Source organism: Staurois parvus, unplaced genomic scaffold (assembly GCF_062004578.1).
Source record: "Staurois parvus isolate SC_StPar_1 unplaced genomic scaffold, SC_StPar_1.0 ptg000327l, whole genome shotgun sequence".
Lineage (NCBI taxonomy): Eukaryota > Metazoa > Chordata > Amphibia > Anura > Ranidae > Staurois > Staurois parvus.
Genome location: NW_028318123.1, coordinates 2,555,371 through 2,573,013, shown reverse-complemented (window position 1 = coordinate 2,573,013; position 17,643 = coordinate 2,555,371). Strand labels below are relative to the sequence as shown.

The 17,643-nt window shown below is 37.7% G+C and overlaps 1 protein-coding gene across 1 annotated transcript in view; it reads right to left on the bottom strand.

The window, feature by feature from the left end:
* Positions 1 to 2,072: 2,072 nt before the first annotated feature.
* Positions 2,073 to 17,643, bottom strand: part of PRKX (protein kinase cAMP-dependent X-linked catalytic subunit) — a 194,997-nt gene continuing 179,426 nt past the window's right edge. Inside the window, exons 6-9 of the mRNA XM_089683881.1 lie at positions 12,044 to 12,101; positions 9,460 to 9,537; positions 5,943 to 6,072; positions 2,073 to 4,731 (exon numbers count right to left, since the gene is read on the bottom strand). Of these exons, the coding sequence (XP_089540007.1) occupies positions 5,947 to 6,072; positions 9,460 to 9,537; positions 12,044 to 12,101 (262 nt within the window). The 3' untranslated portion in view covers positions 2,073 to 4,731; positions 5,943 to 5,946. The remainder of the gene's footprint in view (positions 4,732 to 5,942; positions 6,073 to 9,459; positions 9,538 to 12,043; positions 12,102 to 17,643) is intronic.

Here is a 17,643-nt window from a genome sequence, read left to right as displayed (position 1 = left end):
AAAGGGAGTGAAAAGAATTCTGACCTGGGCAGAGCATCATGTTCCAGCTCTAACTACAGTACACATTCCAGGTGTAGAATATTGGCAGACCAACTTTCTCAGCCATCAGTATCTGGATAAAGGAAAGTAGTCCTTTCACCCACAGGTTTTTTTAGGACCTTTGTTACAGGTGGGGGGATTCCAAATGTTAACCTTGTAACATGCTGGGTCAACAAAATAACTGAACATATTTGTTGCCGCGTCCAGATATCCATAAGTTTTTGTGGTGGACACTCTGTTGACCCTGTGGGATCAGTGTCACCTGATCTATGCCTTTTTCTTCACTCAAGCACCTTCCATAAGTGCTCCATAGGATCAAGTCAGAGGGCATTCTTGTGACACCAAACTGGTCAAGGACGGTTTGGTACTCGAACATACTCTGGCTTCTGGCAGACTACCCTTGGCCTCTACAGAGTGGCATAGACCTTCTCTCTTGAGGCCTATTCTTCCATCTTGCTTCTCGGGACAGAGGCTTATTGGATTTGGTAATCCCCAAGCGGATTTATTGCAAAATAAACTATTGTATGGTGCATGCAGAGAAACTTTCATCCTAGACGATACTCTGTAGGACGTATCCGGTCTTTTCTCTAGTCGGTTCTGGATTAGCATCTGGCCTTGAATACCCTCAAGGGAAAAATTTTGGCCTTAGCCATCCAATTACTGCATCCTTTGCCATTCACTGTCTGGTGAAGGCCATTGTGCAAGGAGTTGCTCATTTAGCATCTAGACGCTCTCTGTTGATGACGTGTGATCTTAATCTGGTACTTACAGCTCTTAAAACCCCCCCCCCTTCAAACCTATCTGGGATATTCCCATAGTTAGAGGGGATTTTGCTGGTTGCCATCACTTCTGCTAGGTGAGTATCGGAGTTGTTGGTATCATCTTGTATGGAACCTGGTGTTGCACAAGGATAAGGTTGTCCTGACACCTAAGTCATCCTTTCTGTCCAAGGTGGCCTCCTCCTTTCATTTTAACCAGGATGTCATCCTGCCATCTTTCTATCTGGCTCCTAAGACTCTGTTCACTGTTGGATGTGATTCATGGTGTACCTGTCAGCTACGGCCTCCTTTAGAAATTGTCTTTCATATTCTTCCTGAAGGTTCTAGCAGGGCACATCCTCGTATTCCACCATTGCTGGGGGGCGATTTGTCAGGTCATTGTCCAAGCCAATTCCCTACAGGAAAAGGTTCTTCCCTTTCCTCTTAATGTGCACTTAGACTCTCCTGTGTACTCCAGACTTGGAGTACAAGACAGACACAGGACCCTTTTATCGGTCTTTGTTTATCCTTATTACTTGCTAAAAAAAACTGATAACTGTCAGTGGGAGGAATTATTAGGGGGTCTTTACAGTTTTGTTTGCCAGTGTACAATCACCAGAAGGTAGCAGCAAATAACTCAGTTGTCTAAAAATATACCTGTGTCATGTCCTGTACTTCAAAAAAATGGATTTTGCAGTCAAAAATCCTTTTTTTTTCTAGTGTGCTGCACTGAAAACAATAACAGTGCTGGACTGGTAAAATATGTATTGTGCTGGCAGCCTATTAAAATGAAAAGGCTGCCTTAACACAATACATCTTAAGGCACAAAATGACACGTTATTGTGCATGTGGTAACGAACTGGAGCAATCCTAAATGTTTGTGAAACAATATCCTATGAAAAACAGCAGCTAATGAAGGTATATAGATAAACTGTATCTTGACAGCTTTTATCGGTGGGAAATGCAGCTTCAGTACTCTGGATCTTGGATGGCATACCATGTGCCTGTGTCCACCGGTTTTAGATCATGTGCAAGCAATATACAGTTTCTTATTGTCCTTCCATCTGACTAGGCATTCTTTGCAAAGTACATTTTTCTCACAAGAAAAAAATTCCTTGTAAAGTGATTTGCCTATTTGCATTTAGTAAATCCAACTCCTATTATTAGTGTGTTGGTATGTTGAAAATAAATGTACTGATTTTCTGAACACTGTAAAGAGAGGATGCAAAAGAGACATTTTTACATCTATTCAAAGAAAAACAGATAGAATTTGACTTTCATATATAGTTGATAATTTTATAAGTTTTAATAAATAATGTCCAGAACAAAAAAAAAAAAAAAAAAAAGAAAAATCAAGATGACAGCAATTTGCATTATTATTTTAGCAAAACATTTGTAAATCAACTGTAACACTATGTTTTAAAAATATAACCAGAAAAAAACATTAAAGCAGATTCTTTTTACATTTCACGTGCAAATTTAGAAATAGTCATCAGTTTAACCAACCGTATTAAAGTGATCGATACAAAGTAGCTACTTAACTTGACAATGCAAGTGTCTGGATTGTAATCTCACTTTAACTACTTCCATAATGAATGGAAGTTATTGAGAATCACAGTGAAAAAACCTGTATTGCCCTGCAAGGATTTTACACTGTGTACCTTATTACTCCAATGAAATGCTAAATCTACCCAATATCACACTTGCCCCTTAAGTGCCTTGTCTTGACTGTAATCCTTTAAGATTTAAGTACAAATCACTTAAATGTCACCAGGCACCACCTCTCTTATATACCATACCTATATATATCATACACACACGCACACACAGGTGTAAAAGAACATTATTTCTTAGAAAAAGAAAATTTAAAAAAATGCCTTTAGCCCATCCCTGAACAAAGTTTTCGAAAAAAAAAAAAACACAATTTAAAAAATAAAACTTATACTTTGTTAAGTACAAACATTTACATCTTTGCACATGTTCTGTGCTCAGGTCTTAATATATTCTTTTATGTACATAGTCAATATGTGCTTTTTAAAAAAAACATTTTTGTAGACAAAATGAACAATAATTCTAGATTGTAAGAAAAAGTATTGACTTAGATTTTAGGCTAGGGAAATGTGCTTACTGAATAAACTCCTAACCTGTAACAAGCTTTTAGTCCTTGGAAAAACCATGATATTTGGTTGGGGACATTTTTTAGAATTAATGCAACAGAGAACTATAAAAACATGGGTAAAATACAAATATTTGGTATGAGCAACTGGGTAAATTTTCTATGATTTTACTCAATTCGCAAAAAAAAATAAACTTTGTGCTAAAAGAAAAAAAAAAAGTGTAATATTTAAAAAAAAGTTAATTTGCTATGCAATATTTGTTGTTTCAGGAAACCTAGATCTCTTTAACATCCTATTTATGGGATAACTATGCCTCCTACAGTCAAACACATGTGAAGACTAAAGTGTATTTAAAGCTAAAACTTATTTTTTCTTGGTTTTGTATAGAGCAGAGAAGGTTTCGAAGATCTCTGTTGGGTTTTGTTTGCTAGAAGGATTTAGATATGAGCGGATCCTTAGCGAACGGAGATCCAGTATCATATAATGGAATCTAATTGGTAAAGCTCAATGGCCCTGGTTTGTTCACTCTCACATGACTGGGGGCCTCACTGAACACCCACAGTAAAGTTCTAGGCTGAAGAAAGCAATGGTAGCACCACACCACGGGTTCTTAGAATACAAATCAAAAGTCCTTTAGGTCATAAACAAGATGACATGAAACAAAACAACCAATGTGTTTTGGGGGTTAAGAAAATTCATCCTTCATCAGGGTTTAGGGTGCTGCATGTGAATAAAAGGCCAGACTCTGGGTTCTATAGAGAGAATTAGATATTTGCGCAGTGTTCATAAGAAGTACCATCCTAAGGTACTAAGGGACATTGCTTAACCCCCCAAATGCATTGGTTGCTTGGTTTCATGTCAACTGGTTGTTACATTAAAGCATGTTTACTTTGGACTCTTAAGACTTATTGCGTGGCATTATTTTTGCTTTCTTCTACAGTACAGAATTGCTCAGACGTGTCTGACAGTCCAACATGAAGGACCTGGACTACACATTTAGAGACCTTTTGAAATTATTTTGTTTAGATTAAATTTCTCCTTGAACGCTCTCTAAAGACAAGTGGCATAACTGCAGCTGGCACTGTACTTGTCTGGATACAGGTACTGATATCATATGAGTACATCATTTAGTTTTAGCAAGAGGTTTATCAAAAGGTCCCCTTATGACTACTAATGTGCACTCTTTTGTATATTGCCTGTTAAATATCTGTATTGTATATATTTTATTTTAGATACAAAAAAGGAGAAAGAAAAATGAATCCTGCAAATTTTCAAAAAGTAGCAAAAAAATTTGCTTTGTGCATGAAATTTCCAAAGCAAAGATTAGAACACATTCCCTTTCAGCACCTACAGTATCTAGTGTGAGCCCATAAAGGCAAATTATATTACAAATAATACATCGTTATTACTATGCATTTCAGAATTGCTGTTGTTGAACGGTTTGCAATAGAGATGCAAATAAATGCTTAGTCACATTTTGCTTGTCAATAACCGAGCTCAAAATTGATCTGACACTACAGAAAAACGCAATGATAGTCAGCAACAAATCCCATATCAGCATCACATGCTCTAGTACTAAGGACCCTATGTACTGGAATGAACAGGATTTTGTTGTCATGTTCCATTGAGAGGTGTACAATCTGCAAATGTCCATAGTCCTTCAGTAATTATAAATGGCCATGGCTTGTCATGTTTTGATCATTAGCAAGTCTAACAGAGGTATCTTCTCTTTGCGCATTGATTCAGCTGTCAAGGATGACAGTGGATTTCCATTTTATTCAGAAAGTTCCTAATGTTTTTGTTGTTCTTATAGTTTTCTGGAAAAAAAAATAAAAACAAATCAAGTCAGATAAACACAACAGATTAGATGTTTTATTTTTTTGTATTACCCATTTTATACTACAGAGCCTTTTAACCACTTGCGCTCCTGATGATTTACCCTCTTCATGACCAGGACACTTTTGGTGTTACGGCACTGCGTTACTTTAACTGACAATTGCGCAGTCATGCAATGCTGCACCAAAAAGAAATTGACATCCTTTTTTCCCCCACGAATTGAGCTTTCTTTCAGTGGTATTTGATCGCCTGTGTGGTTTTTATTTTATGCGCTATACAAAAAAAAAAAGACCGACAGTTTTGAGAAAAAAAAAAAACGATACTTTTGATTTTTTTGCTATTAAACACGTCCAGTAAAAAAATTTAAAAAAATCAAATCTCATCATAAATTTAGGCCAAAATGTATTCTGCGCATGTCTTTGCTAAAAAAAAAAAAAATCCTAATACGTGTAAATAAATTGCTTTACGTGAAAGTTAAAGTGTTTACAAATGGCGGTATATATACTGGGATTTTTTTTCACTATTAATGGCGGCGATCAGCGACTTATAGCAGGACATTCTGACACTGGGGGTAACTGACTTGGTGTCACTGACATCCCCAGTGACACCAATACAGTGATCCGTGCTAAAAAAACCCACTGACACTGTACTAATGGCACTGGGCAGGAAGGGGTTAACATAAGGGGCGATCAAAGGGTTAACTGTGTGCTGGGTGTGTTTTACTATGGGGCGGTGTCTGTGTGTTTCACTGTAAGCACACTGCTTTGGATGGCTGTGCACAGCAGTGTGCTCGAGCTGACAGGGAGGAGAACTGTTCGTAAACAAAACAGTTGTTGGAGATCCTTGGTAATTACCAATCATCAGTTTGTAGACGTTATAATGTTCACGTAAACCAATCTAACTCTTATTGAGCTTTTTTTTTTACCAAAAATATGTAGCAGAATACATATCGGCCTAAATTTATGAAGAAATTCTATCTATCTATCTATCTATCTATCTATATATATATATATTTTTTTTTTTTTTTTTTTTTTTTAATTGGATATGTTTTATAACAGAAAGAAAAAATAAGATGTTTTTTTTTTTCAAAATGTTTGGTCTTTTTTCATTTATGCATTGAAAATGATCAAATCACATTGGGGACTGCTTCATTTCTGTGCAAAAAGCTGCATATATCTGATACAATTCTTACCCAGTTAAAAATTTTTAAACATTTCTAGGTCTTTAGGAGGTACTGGGGGGGCTTTGTTCCAATCATCCTCAGGATAGGCCTCAAAGTTTGATGTATCACCTTCATGGGACACCTTTGGCATTATTGGAGGCTAGTGACAGAAAGAACAGAATAAAAGGATTAAGAAATACATATTACTATTTGGGGGTAAACTATTGTTAATTTCAAATAAACCTTTCTTTAGAGGAATAAAGGCCTTTACTGATCTGCTTCAGAAAATGCTAGCTGCCTGACTATAAACTGACATATTTGCTTTAATAAATTTCTATGACGTAGAAGTATGCATATCAAGGATTTATTGATTTTTGTTTGATTTTCCTGTTTTCATACTTTGATTCAGTGACTTGAAGTATCTTAGCTACAGAGATGGTATTGTGACCTGATATTAATAGGTAAAACGTGATAACTGAAGTCAGCAGACTGCATAGATACCTGGGATATGAAGCACAACTGCCCCTGTAAGCCATTATAAATATATAGAATGGTAATTGTCCTAGAAGTGTTTGCAGTACAGAAATAATTTCCTCGATTTTCAGATATAGCTCCCAGTAAGATCTACTGGTGTACAAGCAGGAAACCTGTAGGCTGCCATTGTTGACACTTTTATAAACGCCAATTGTCTGCCTGCCATGATGGCAGAGAATAAGGAACTGGGGAATGCTCTTTGTATTTAAGAGCTTCATTTTCAATTTACCTGGGGTGTACTTTAATATTTCTACAATATTATTTTGTAAGAATATCTCAGCTAAAAATATAGTTGATCTTACAATTATTCAATAAATATAAAGTGTAAATTCCTGACAATCGTTCGTTAATATCAGCGCTTTGAGTTTGAAATTCTTCCAATAAAATCTAACAAACCACCAGACTTCCAGTGAAGACTGAGATTGAACTCTGCAATTGCTTTTGCAGCAGTTGTTTTAATTTTGGGCCCTTTTGGTTATTTGACCATGTTGACTGCATCTTTTGCTTATCAGATGACGTTTTCCCCGAAACTGTATATGCCTACATAACCTTTGATACTGTACCTCAGAACGGGGAAAATAAATTGCCAACTTCAGTCACAGAGACACTAGCTAAGCAGGCACCAATTTGCCCTCTTTGAAGCTTAGTAAGCTCTGACATGACTCCATTTTACTAGTAGCAAATCACAGTGAATGATGAAAGTGAGGCTTCCCACCTGTTTGCTAGGTGTCTCATCACACAGCAGAAGCAAAAACCAAAAGTATTGGGACATCCCTCCAAATCATTACATTCAGGTGTTTCAATCACCCCCATGGCCACAGGTGTATAAAATCAAGCACCTAGGCATGCAGACTGCTTCTACAAACATTTGTAAAAGAATGGCTTGCTCTCAGGAGTTCAAGGGTGGTACTGTGATAGATTGCAACCTGTGTAATAAGTCCATCTGTGAACTATCCTTACTAATAAATATTCCACGGTCAACTGTTAGTGGTATTATAACAAAGTGGAACCAACTGGAAACAACAGCAACTTGTAAAATGACAGAGAGGCGTCAGTGCATGCTGAAGCGCAGAAGTCACCAACTGTCTACAGAGTCCATCACACAAGACCTCCAAACTGCATGTGACCTTCAGATTAGCACAACAGTACGTAGAGAGCTTAATGGAATGGGTTTCCATGGTCGAGCAGCTGCATCCAAGTCTTACATCACCATGTACCATGCAAAGCACTGGAGTGGTGTAAAGCACACCGCCACTGGACTCTAGAGCAGTGGAGACATGTTCACTGGAGTGACGAATCACACTTCTCTGGCAATCTGATGGATGTGTATCTGGGTTTGGCGGTTGCCAGGAGAACGGTACTTGTCTGACTGCATTGTGCCAAGTGTAAAGTTTGGTGGAGGGGGGATTATGGTGTTGAATTGTTTTTCAGGGGTTGGGCTTGACCGCTTAGTTCCAGTGAAGGGAACTCTTCAGCATACCAAGACATTTTGGACAATTTCATGCTCCCAACTTTGTGGGAACAGTTTGGGATGGCCCCTTCCTGTTCCAATATGACTGCGCACCAGTGCACAAGGCAAGGTCCATAAAAGACATGGATGAGTGAGTTTTGGATGGAGGAACTTGACTGGCCTGCACAGACTCATGACCTCAAGCCGATGGAACATCTTAGAGTGGAGACCTTGAGCCAGGCCTTCTTGTCCGACAGCAGTGCCTGACTTCACAAATACACTTCTGGAAGAATGGTCAAACATTCCCATAGACACACTCCTAAACCTTGTGGACAGCCTTCCCAGAAGAATTGAAGCGGTTATAGCTGCAAAGGGTGAGCCAACACAATATTGAACCCTACCGACTAAGAATGCAATGCCATTAAAGTTCATGTGTGTGTAAAGGCAGGCGTCCCAATACTTTTGGCAATATAGTGTGTGTGTGTATATATATATATATTCAACAATGTGCAAAACAACATGTGCTGGTGCTATAAAAATATTTCCATCATACCTAATATGAATTCTGAATCTGGATGTGACGTCATAGAGACTTCATCCCAGAGTTTCTGTAACGCCACATGTGGATTCAGGCTGGATTGCGCTCTGCTTCTCTGGTGAGCATGTGGCGCAGTGGAACTCCCTCTAGTGGCTAAGTGTTTACAACTGGGTGCTGAGTGGCAGGCACTTTTCTATATGATGTAACAAATATAAGAAGCGCCACAGAAAATAACAAGATAAATAAAATAATAAGCAGCACCTCTAACCAAAAAAGGTGAAATTGTGTATAAATAAAGAGTGCGCTAATTATTTTATTTAGTGTATTTATTTCATCTGGTGTCAGATTTGCACATAGGTGTTTGTTTCAAGATTGACATTAAGTTGATATTGGATTATCACTGTTTATGGGGGCTGGACTTATGTTTATATTTATGGATTTTATTTGTTATTTCTATTATTTATCCTTGCATTGTTTGTGAATAATTAGCGCACTCTTTATTTATACACTTTTCTATATGAGTTTGCAGTTGTGATTTTTTTTGTTTTAACTATCTCCCCTGTTCGGTCTATGTTCTTTTTGGGTCTGAGTTGTGGAGGACATGTTTATTGGAATCTGGGGAATAATAAAAGGCTGGAGAGAGAGAGGAAAGATTTGAAGGGAGAAGGAGAACATATGGTATAGTAGCACCTTTTGCACAGATTTTAGAAGTGTATGATTATAGCACTTTGGTATATACGAAAAATGTTTTTACAGCATACTTTATATAAATTTATGTTGATATATATACAGTATAATTTTTTTTATACTGGATAGAAAAGAAAGATGAATGGCGGTTTTTAGATTATATTGGAAGAATTTCATACTCAGAGAGCTGGTATTATCCAACTTATATCTTGTGTACCCTATGCGGGTAAGTGTATTACAGCAGCTCTGTGGGTGATGAGATTGGATTTGGTTTTTTTTTTCTTTTCTGTGGTACAGGTGAAACTTTTCAAATTCCTGAAATTAATTTGTCTTCATACCTTTAATTTTCGTTGTGGTACCGCATCCCAGTCTATTGATCTAAACCACCTGTGGCGCTTGACATCTTCTGCTCCATTCTATAATAAATAAAAAGTATATAGACCAGCTTTATATTGTTTTCTTATATATAACGTGTAAAATATAACTAAAATAAAGAGTTATAGCAAAAAGGATAAAGTACGTGCACACTGTTTAAGGAAGAATTCTATTGTAAGAGAAAAGCAAGATAATGCTTTAAAATGAGAAACTGATGATGTCATCAAATCTAGCTAATTATTACTGTTACCTCCTAAAGATGCTGAACCTGTATTCAATTCCAAAATCCTACAACTCAAGCACAGATGAATGCCAGACACCAATGCTTCCTGACAAAAATGGTCAAATATACTATAAACATGGGAAGATTGGTAACGTTTGGCCTCAAGGACAAACACAACGAATTAGACCTCTCATGGTAAGGACTGTTCTAAGGCACACACCAAGCCATGCTTAGGGTCATTTTTTAAATTGAAATTAAACCATCGTTTTTTTCATGTTGAGCAGTTGGTTTAATCACTTACGGAGTATGCAACTTCTTTATATGTTACTTAAGCTCCAATTTAAGATGGTGCTGTAATTCTTATTTTAGGATGGCTCTCTCTTGCAACGTCCTATGGAGCCACCCTTGTGTAAAAACTAGAGTTGTGTCTCTTTACACCGTGCGCATCAACAGAAACACACAGCCCCATAGCCTGGGATAGCAAGGGGAGTCCCTTCCTTCTCCAAGCTAACAGACTAGCTTGAGACTGCACTGTCCACTGTTAATGCTTTCCTGTGAAGACTAGCATTTCAGAGAAGCAGCACTGAAAGATGTAAGCTACAAATGCTGGGGTAAAACCCTAATAGCTTACTATGAAATGTTTATTCTATTTAAAGTACAATTCTGAGATAACGCCTTCTAACTTCTATGCTTGCTAACATGTGTAAGAAAGATGTATATACTGTACTTACCTATTTTCATGCAGCTGATGTCAGGAAAATAGGTAAGGCAGTATTTTTAAGATTAGTTAGGCTTAACCCGAAACTCTGCTTTAACCGTTTCAATACCGGGCAATTTTACACCTTCCTGCCCAGGCCATTTTTCAGGTTTCAGCGCTCTCACACTTTGAATGACAATTGCGCGGTCATACAACATTGTACCCAAACTAAAATTTTATCATTTTCTTCACACAACTAGAGCTTTCTTTTGGTGGTATTTAATCACCCCTGGGGTTTTTATTTTTTGCTAAATTAACAAAAAAAGACCAAAAATTTTGAAAAAACACACATTTTTCTTTGTTTCTGTTATAAAAGTTTACAAATAAATAATTGTTCTTCATAAATTTAGGCCGAGATGTATTCTGCTACATGTCTTTGGTGAAAATAACCCAAATTAGGATGTATTTTTTAGTTTGTAGGAAAGTTATAGAGTTCACAAACTATGGTATAGATCTGAAAATTGATCAATCCTGAAGTACTGACAGGCAATCTAATTTCTTGAGGTCCAAGAATGTCAGAATAGTACAGATATCCCCAAATGACCCCTTTTTGCAGAGTAGACAGTCCGACGTACTTCATAAGAGGCATGGCGAGTTTTTTGAAGTTGTATTTTTTTGTCATAATTTTTCGGAAAATGAAAAAATTAAAAGAATTATTTTCACTATTTTTTTTTTTTACATACTGTCACCAGTGCAGTACAGCGTCATCATATAACTGGCATGGCGGTGAACAGGGACACTGACTGGTGACAGTATGAAAAAAAATATATATTTTTTTTTAATTTTTTTTATTTTTTTATTATATTTAATTTTTTATTAAATTTTTTTAAATTTTTTTTAAGATTTTTTTTTCATATTTTACTATGACCAAAGTAGTACAATGTTACCATAGTAACATTGTACTACTTTGGGGAAGTGATCAGTATTTTTTTTTTTACACAATTTGCTTATAGCAAATAATTACTTTGCTATAAGCAAGCATTTACCTGAATGAAATCGATTCATTCAGTTTTTTTTTTGTTTTTTGTTTTTTTTGTGCTTAGCTGTGATTTGGTCACAGCTAATCACATGACATGTGCATGTGATTAGCTGTGGCCATTCACAGCTAGGCACTAGTATACAATGGATGGCATCATGAATGAAGCCATCCATTGTATACAACTGTCATGTGACCTGCTGTGATTGGTCACAGCAGGTCACATGGTACCAGCAACGGGAGCCGGTACTCGGATCTGTCATCGGCCGTGTCCGAGGTGCACGGCCGGTGACAGATCGCACTGCTGCGCCGCTCTGCATTAGCGCAAACTGCGCATGTGCGGGAGCGCGCCAAATGGCGTGCACCCGGAGTGCAGAGGCACATTTGAAGCCGCCAAACGGCCATTGGCCGGGCGGCTAATGGTTAAGCTAAAAAAAAAAAAAAAAAAAAAACGCTTAACCTAGCATTGTTAGTAATTGATAGACCCAAATATGCACATTTTCAATTGGCATCTTCTGACATTGCTACATACGGTATGTAAAACTGCATGTTTAGATCTAATTGTGGCAGCTGTGTGTATACGTTACTAACCTTCATATTTCCAAGTCTTCTAGTTCTATCCACAACGAGCAGCTTCTTTATGAGGTCTCTGTAATGATATAGACAGACAATATTTAAACAAGTTATTTAATAAGAAACTTGTCAATTTTATTTAAAAGTAGTATCAAAGCCTCACGTTTTCTATGGTAATTAGATCAGACTAGGCCAATTAAACAGAGGTCAATAAATGTTTTCTTTGGAAAAAGGCAAGAACCCCAATTCATGGTGTTTAAAACTGCAGCCTCCAACCTGCTCTGCACTACCTCCCAAGCTTTCAGCTGGGGAGCATGCATTTACAACTTCACAGAAAGTGCCCTAAACTCCCTTCCTCAGGGCTACATGTCCCATAATTCCTAGTGCCCCCATGCATGCATGTACCATCTAGTCCTCTCTGGTTGCCTGTGCATGTCAACTTGGAGTATTTCCTCTTGGGTGCATGCACAAAAGGGTGGCTCCTGCAAGGAAACAGAACCCCTCAAGAATCTAGGACCCTGCCACCTCCCCTGTCCAGGATCTGCTTTCTTCTGACGCCCAGGCCCCCTGTGTGCTATCCTGATTCAACCACCCACCCCCTCCGCACCGCTGTCGGCTTCCCCTCCTTTCTTTTCCTGCTGCCTGCAGGAAGTCTTTTCAGGATGGAGAGTGGGGGAAGGGGCTAATAAATATGTAGTTATCTGAATGAACACAATGAGTGATATAAGTGATCGGTACCTATGTTTACTATGATTCAGTTTGTGAATGAAGAGGGAGACTTCTCAGAGCTCTTCCTGTTCATTCATTCTATACAGATTAAGCTGCATAGATGGAGGTTGAGGACTGTGTCCTCAATCCCCTTTCTCTGTCCCAAAAGTGAGACACCAGAGGTCTGTTTAAACCCCTGATATTTCACCAAAGCCCCCCAACAGGGTTGTTAAAAAAAATAATAAATAAATAAAAAATAAAATTGTAAAACATAAAACAATACAATTGTAAAACATTAAAAATACAGTTGTAAAGCATAATAAAAAAAATGTAATTAAAAAACTACAGACACTGACCACTGCTTTATTGACTGACACTGTCTACAGCTATACTGACTGACACTCTCCTCAGCCCTACTGACATTGTCCACACACTGTCCACTGCCGTGACACCATCCACTGCCCGAATGACTGACAGTCCACTTCTAGGTAGATTAAGTTTATATTTTACAGTGGCACTTGTTTTATTACAGGTTTTCTAAGTTTTCCTTACTATTTATTTAGGTCTTGCTAATTCATTTAAAAAAAAAAGAAAAAAGTAGTAAAAGGGTACTGAACCCCAGGGATCTTTCATGTTGGTCTGGTAGATCTCAAAGGTTGCCTACCTCTGATCTAGGGCTTGGAGCAGTAATCTTTTGAATTTTGGCTAAAATTTTTATGAAGAAAGGAACAGCAGAAACCGTAAGTGTTGAGGTCAGGTGCTGTAATTTATTTTAATTGTTTTGAGATTAATAACACTTTACAAACTAAGAATGCAGTAAGGATTGTACAAAGACATACACTGTATGGCTTGGTCAGCTAATCTGCTACTCCTGCTTGGTCACAGGTATGAGGGAAATTACCATGGAAATTACTGAATGGCTATAGAGAACGCAGCAAGCCATGGCAGTAGAAGTATTTATAAATTCTAGCTTAGGCTAAATGATTCTGATGCCCAAGTGAAAGAACTCCCATTGGTTAATAAAAGCCATTTTGACAATATTGTCACAGTTTTCTTCAATTTTTGAGAAATTCTGGAATGCAGATTACAGCATGGAAACTGAATTTTCTCCCTCCTGCAATAAAACTGGCCAGATGTGACCAACGTTTATTACAGTACATTATGACATAGGTAAATGGTTTCCTCACTCGTATAGTTACGTGTTTAAAGATGTACAAGATTTTGTAGCAAATATTTGTAGCATAAAAAAACTCATTTTTAAACGTTAGAGGATATGATCTGCAGATTGACACAGGTCTTGTCCCGTGCTATTTGCACAAGAAACATTTCAGTCCATTGTTGTATCGTAAAATGAAGGTTTTCTGTGTATAACATTGACAAAAAAGTGAAGGCTTGCTAAAAAGGCGTCCATCCACAACACCCTTCCTTGAAGAAAGAAGGCAAACTGGATCTAACAAGGGTCAAGATGCACAACTGCAGATAAGGACATTGGTTTGAGAAATGAATGTCCTTATTTGGGGAATGCTTTTTAAACCAGCAGCCGTCTGACAATGCCACCTGCAACAATGAAAAGAAAACTTTGGAATACTGGCTTAGAGATGGTGGTCCAAAGGAAAATCCATGAAACTGCCAAAAAAATGAAAAGGATAAAATGGGCAAAGAGCAGACTTGACCGGAAAATACTGTAGCATTATGGATGGAGAAGTTAAGTTGGAGGTGTGGTCCAAGTATAGGATAATATATTAGACATAAAACAAATGAAAGGAGGCTGGTCTAGTGCTTGGTGTCCTCTGTAAAGCATGACAGAGGACATGTAATGACATGGGGCTGCTTTGATGCCGACAGGATTTAAAACATTAATTGTCAAAAAAAATATGAAGCTGGGAGTGTTATCTTAGATAGACTGCCTATAACAAGTGCCAGAAGTCAGCAACATCAAGCTTTTGTGGGAAAAGCAAGACTAGTCAGAAAAGTGCTCTACAGGCCAGCAGCCCCAAGGGGGGGGGAGAGCTACAGAATGCAAGGGTTGATATTTTCACTGAATATCTCACTAAATGCTGAATGTCTACAAGCTGTAATGAATGCAAATAGAAGGTTTGCTGAGAAATGTAAAGGAGAACTGAAGTTCTGCTGTTAGAAACAATGAGTAGGCAAGCTTTTATTGCAGAACTGTCTCTTCCGCATTGAAATGCCCAGCACCTGCCTGCTCGCTATCTTCTCTGGAGCTGTAAACTGAGCTGTGCATGTACAGCTCAGCTTACAGTAGCAGGCCAGTCTTTGAGTGCCAGGATGACTAGCTCCTGCGCTTGAGTGACGTTATTCCCTCTGGCCAGTGAAGAGTTCTAAAAACTGGCACTCTGAAGAAGAATGCGGTGAGGGACCATTGGACAGGTAAATATTCACCCTTTAGTTCTGCTTTAAAGTTCAGTGAAGAAAACAATTATATTGACAAAACATTCTTTGTTATACATTGACTATAATTTCTGATCAAACTAACATTACCTTTGTGAAAAAGCATCTACAGTATTCCTGTTAAAAACATGAACTTTCCTAGGTGATTCCAAACTTTTGAATGTTAGCTTCTGTGCTTCAGTTACACAGTTGGGCATTTGGATGGAGATGTCCTTGAAGAAACTATGAGCCATTCCCTACACTAAAAGGGGCCATGACAGAATAAAGAAGGATATGATTACTAAAAAAACTTTCCTTTTGAGAATGCATCCCTGGATACCATATTAAAGATTTGGCATCAATGCGGTCTTTGTCACTGATCCAGAACAAGCATAGAAAAAAAAAAAAAACAGTTCTGATACTTTTCGGACACTCACTTACAGCATGCTTGTGCTTTGCTTGCAACCTAAATGTACTTAAACATAGCCAGTAATGCCCTCCCATCATACTCGTCTCATACAGTAATTTTAAATGGACATCCTGCCAAGTAACCCAACAGAAGAAGGACACTGTAGAAGAAGGGCACTGTAGAAGAATAGTGTAGAAGGTAGAATCTCTTTGTTAAAGCTTTTAGCCTTTAAATGGACCTAGCATCACATTTCTTTTCATGTTAACAGCACGCATGTAATTGCAGCATTACTTACAGAAGGTAACCTTATTACCTCTTGAAGTGACCACAATACACATCCTGGCAATGATTTAATCTATCTATATCCCACATCTCTGTGGAGGCATCTTCCCAGGTCAGCATGTACTTTGAGTAGGATATTGACATATAGATTACACCATGTTAATTCTGGTACCTGCACAACATTCTTTTTGTTGTTAGCTGTGTACACACTTGGTTTAACTAGCTTGGCCCTCTGCTTCTGCCTCTTAGAAGGCCAGAGGTTACAATAGTTCTAGAGGGCACCTACTGGTGGAGAGGAAACTGAGGAAATCATCCTCCCTCCTGCAGCAGATGGATGACATAATTCTCTAGGTGGCGTCTCTATCCAGGCACATTTAACTGAACTGAGCTAAAGGATTGCTTCTTAATGATCAAGGTACAGCTTTATGGAAAATGTCTGCCGTCACTGAATACTAGAACTCTTTCCTGCAGACTTTTGAAGTTATTAATAGGTGCACTTTAAAGCTCAACTCCAGGCAAGTCTAAAACACACATTGATGCATCTTTGTATTTATTTATCATTAAATTCAATGTCTTTAAATGCAAACATTGTAAGTACAGGAATTTGACTTGTATTTCAGTCCCCTATACAGCAAAGCTCATTCTGAGGCAGGGAGAAGCAGTGCAAGAAGCCAATCAGTTGTGCTGAAGTGCTTGTGTGCTAGCAAAGAACATGCATATAGAGGAAATGAGCATGAAAAATAGATGAGCTCATCAGTCTTCTGCTTTTTAACTGTACATTCGCAGGGTGGGGGAGGGACCAGACTTGTAAGTGTTACCTTGCTGCAGTAGAGAAAAAAAAAATCAAGTCTCCTGCCATTCCAGACAGGAGTGTGGTGTGTAGTACATCTGTAAATTTCGGGAGTGCATGGAAAAATACACATCTTCTGGCGTGTAAAACACCTCCCTTATATTCTTTAGTTAATTTGTCGGTAGATCAACATTGTTAACAACATCAAGCAATATGTGGTTTTTACCTTTAAATCACAGAGACACAACTTAAAATTCTCTATTGGAGCTTTAAAGAATATGATTCTGGAAGTTATTACTAATCTTTTAATGAATAAAAAGGTTTTACTGAGTCTTTAAAGAATACGAAAATTTTAAGTAAACAAATACGTGAACAAGAAATCTATGGATCGAATGCATCAGAAAAACCTTCTGCATAGATGTACCAGAGCCATGTGCTCTACCTGCACAGTCCATAGGCATACCTTTATGATTACTTTGGACCAACCAAAAGAATGAATAAATGGTAAACTTTGTGTTACCCATAATAGTAATTAGCAATCTAAATTTAATAAATCTGCCTCAAAGACAAGGAAGAACATACATTCTACTGACCTAAAATGATGAGAAGCTGACTCATGTATCATAAACTTGAATACTGGCCCAGGAACACATGACTTCATTCACTGCTTGGTACCGAAATGTTTCTGATTATTTCCCCTCAATATTCCCATGAGACACTTAAATCATTAGTTTAAAAGAAAACAAATTCAAACCAGATATACCTTGCAAATGATGTTCCAAAACTTCTAATACTTACAGTCTTGATCTATGGTAACGTGCTGTACTTATTTCTCGGTTCAGGAACTCTGTAATATTACTACACACTGGCAACAAACCAGATATGAAAGCCTTCAAGTTATGTATAGATTGTAAGTGGGTTTAAACATAAACTAAATGCTGATATTAAAAGGCTGCCCTAAATGGGTTTCCTTGGCTTAAAGAATGTTGATGAAGTACTGTAATCAAGTGCAACATTATAAAAAGTGCCATCATAAAT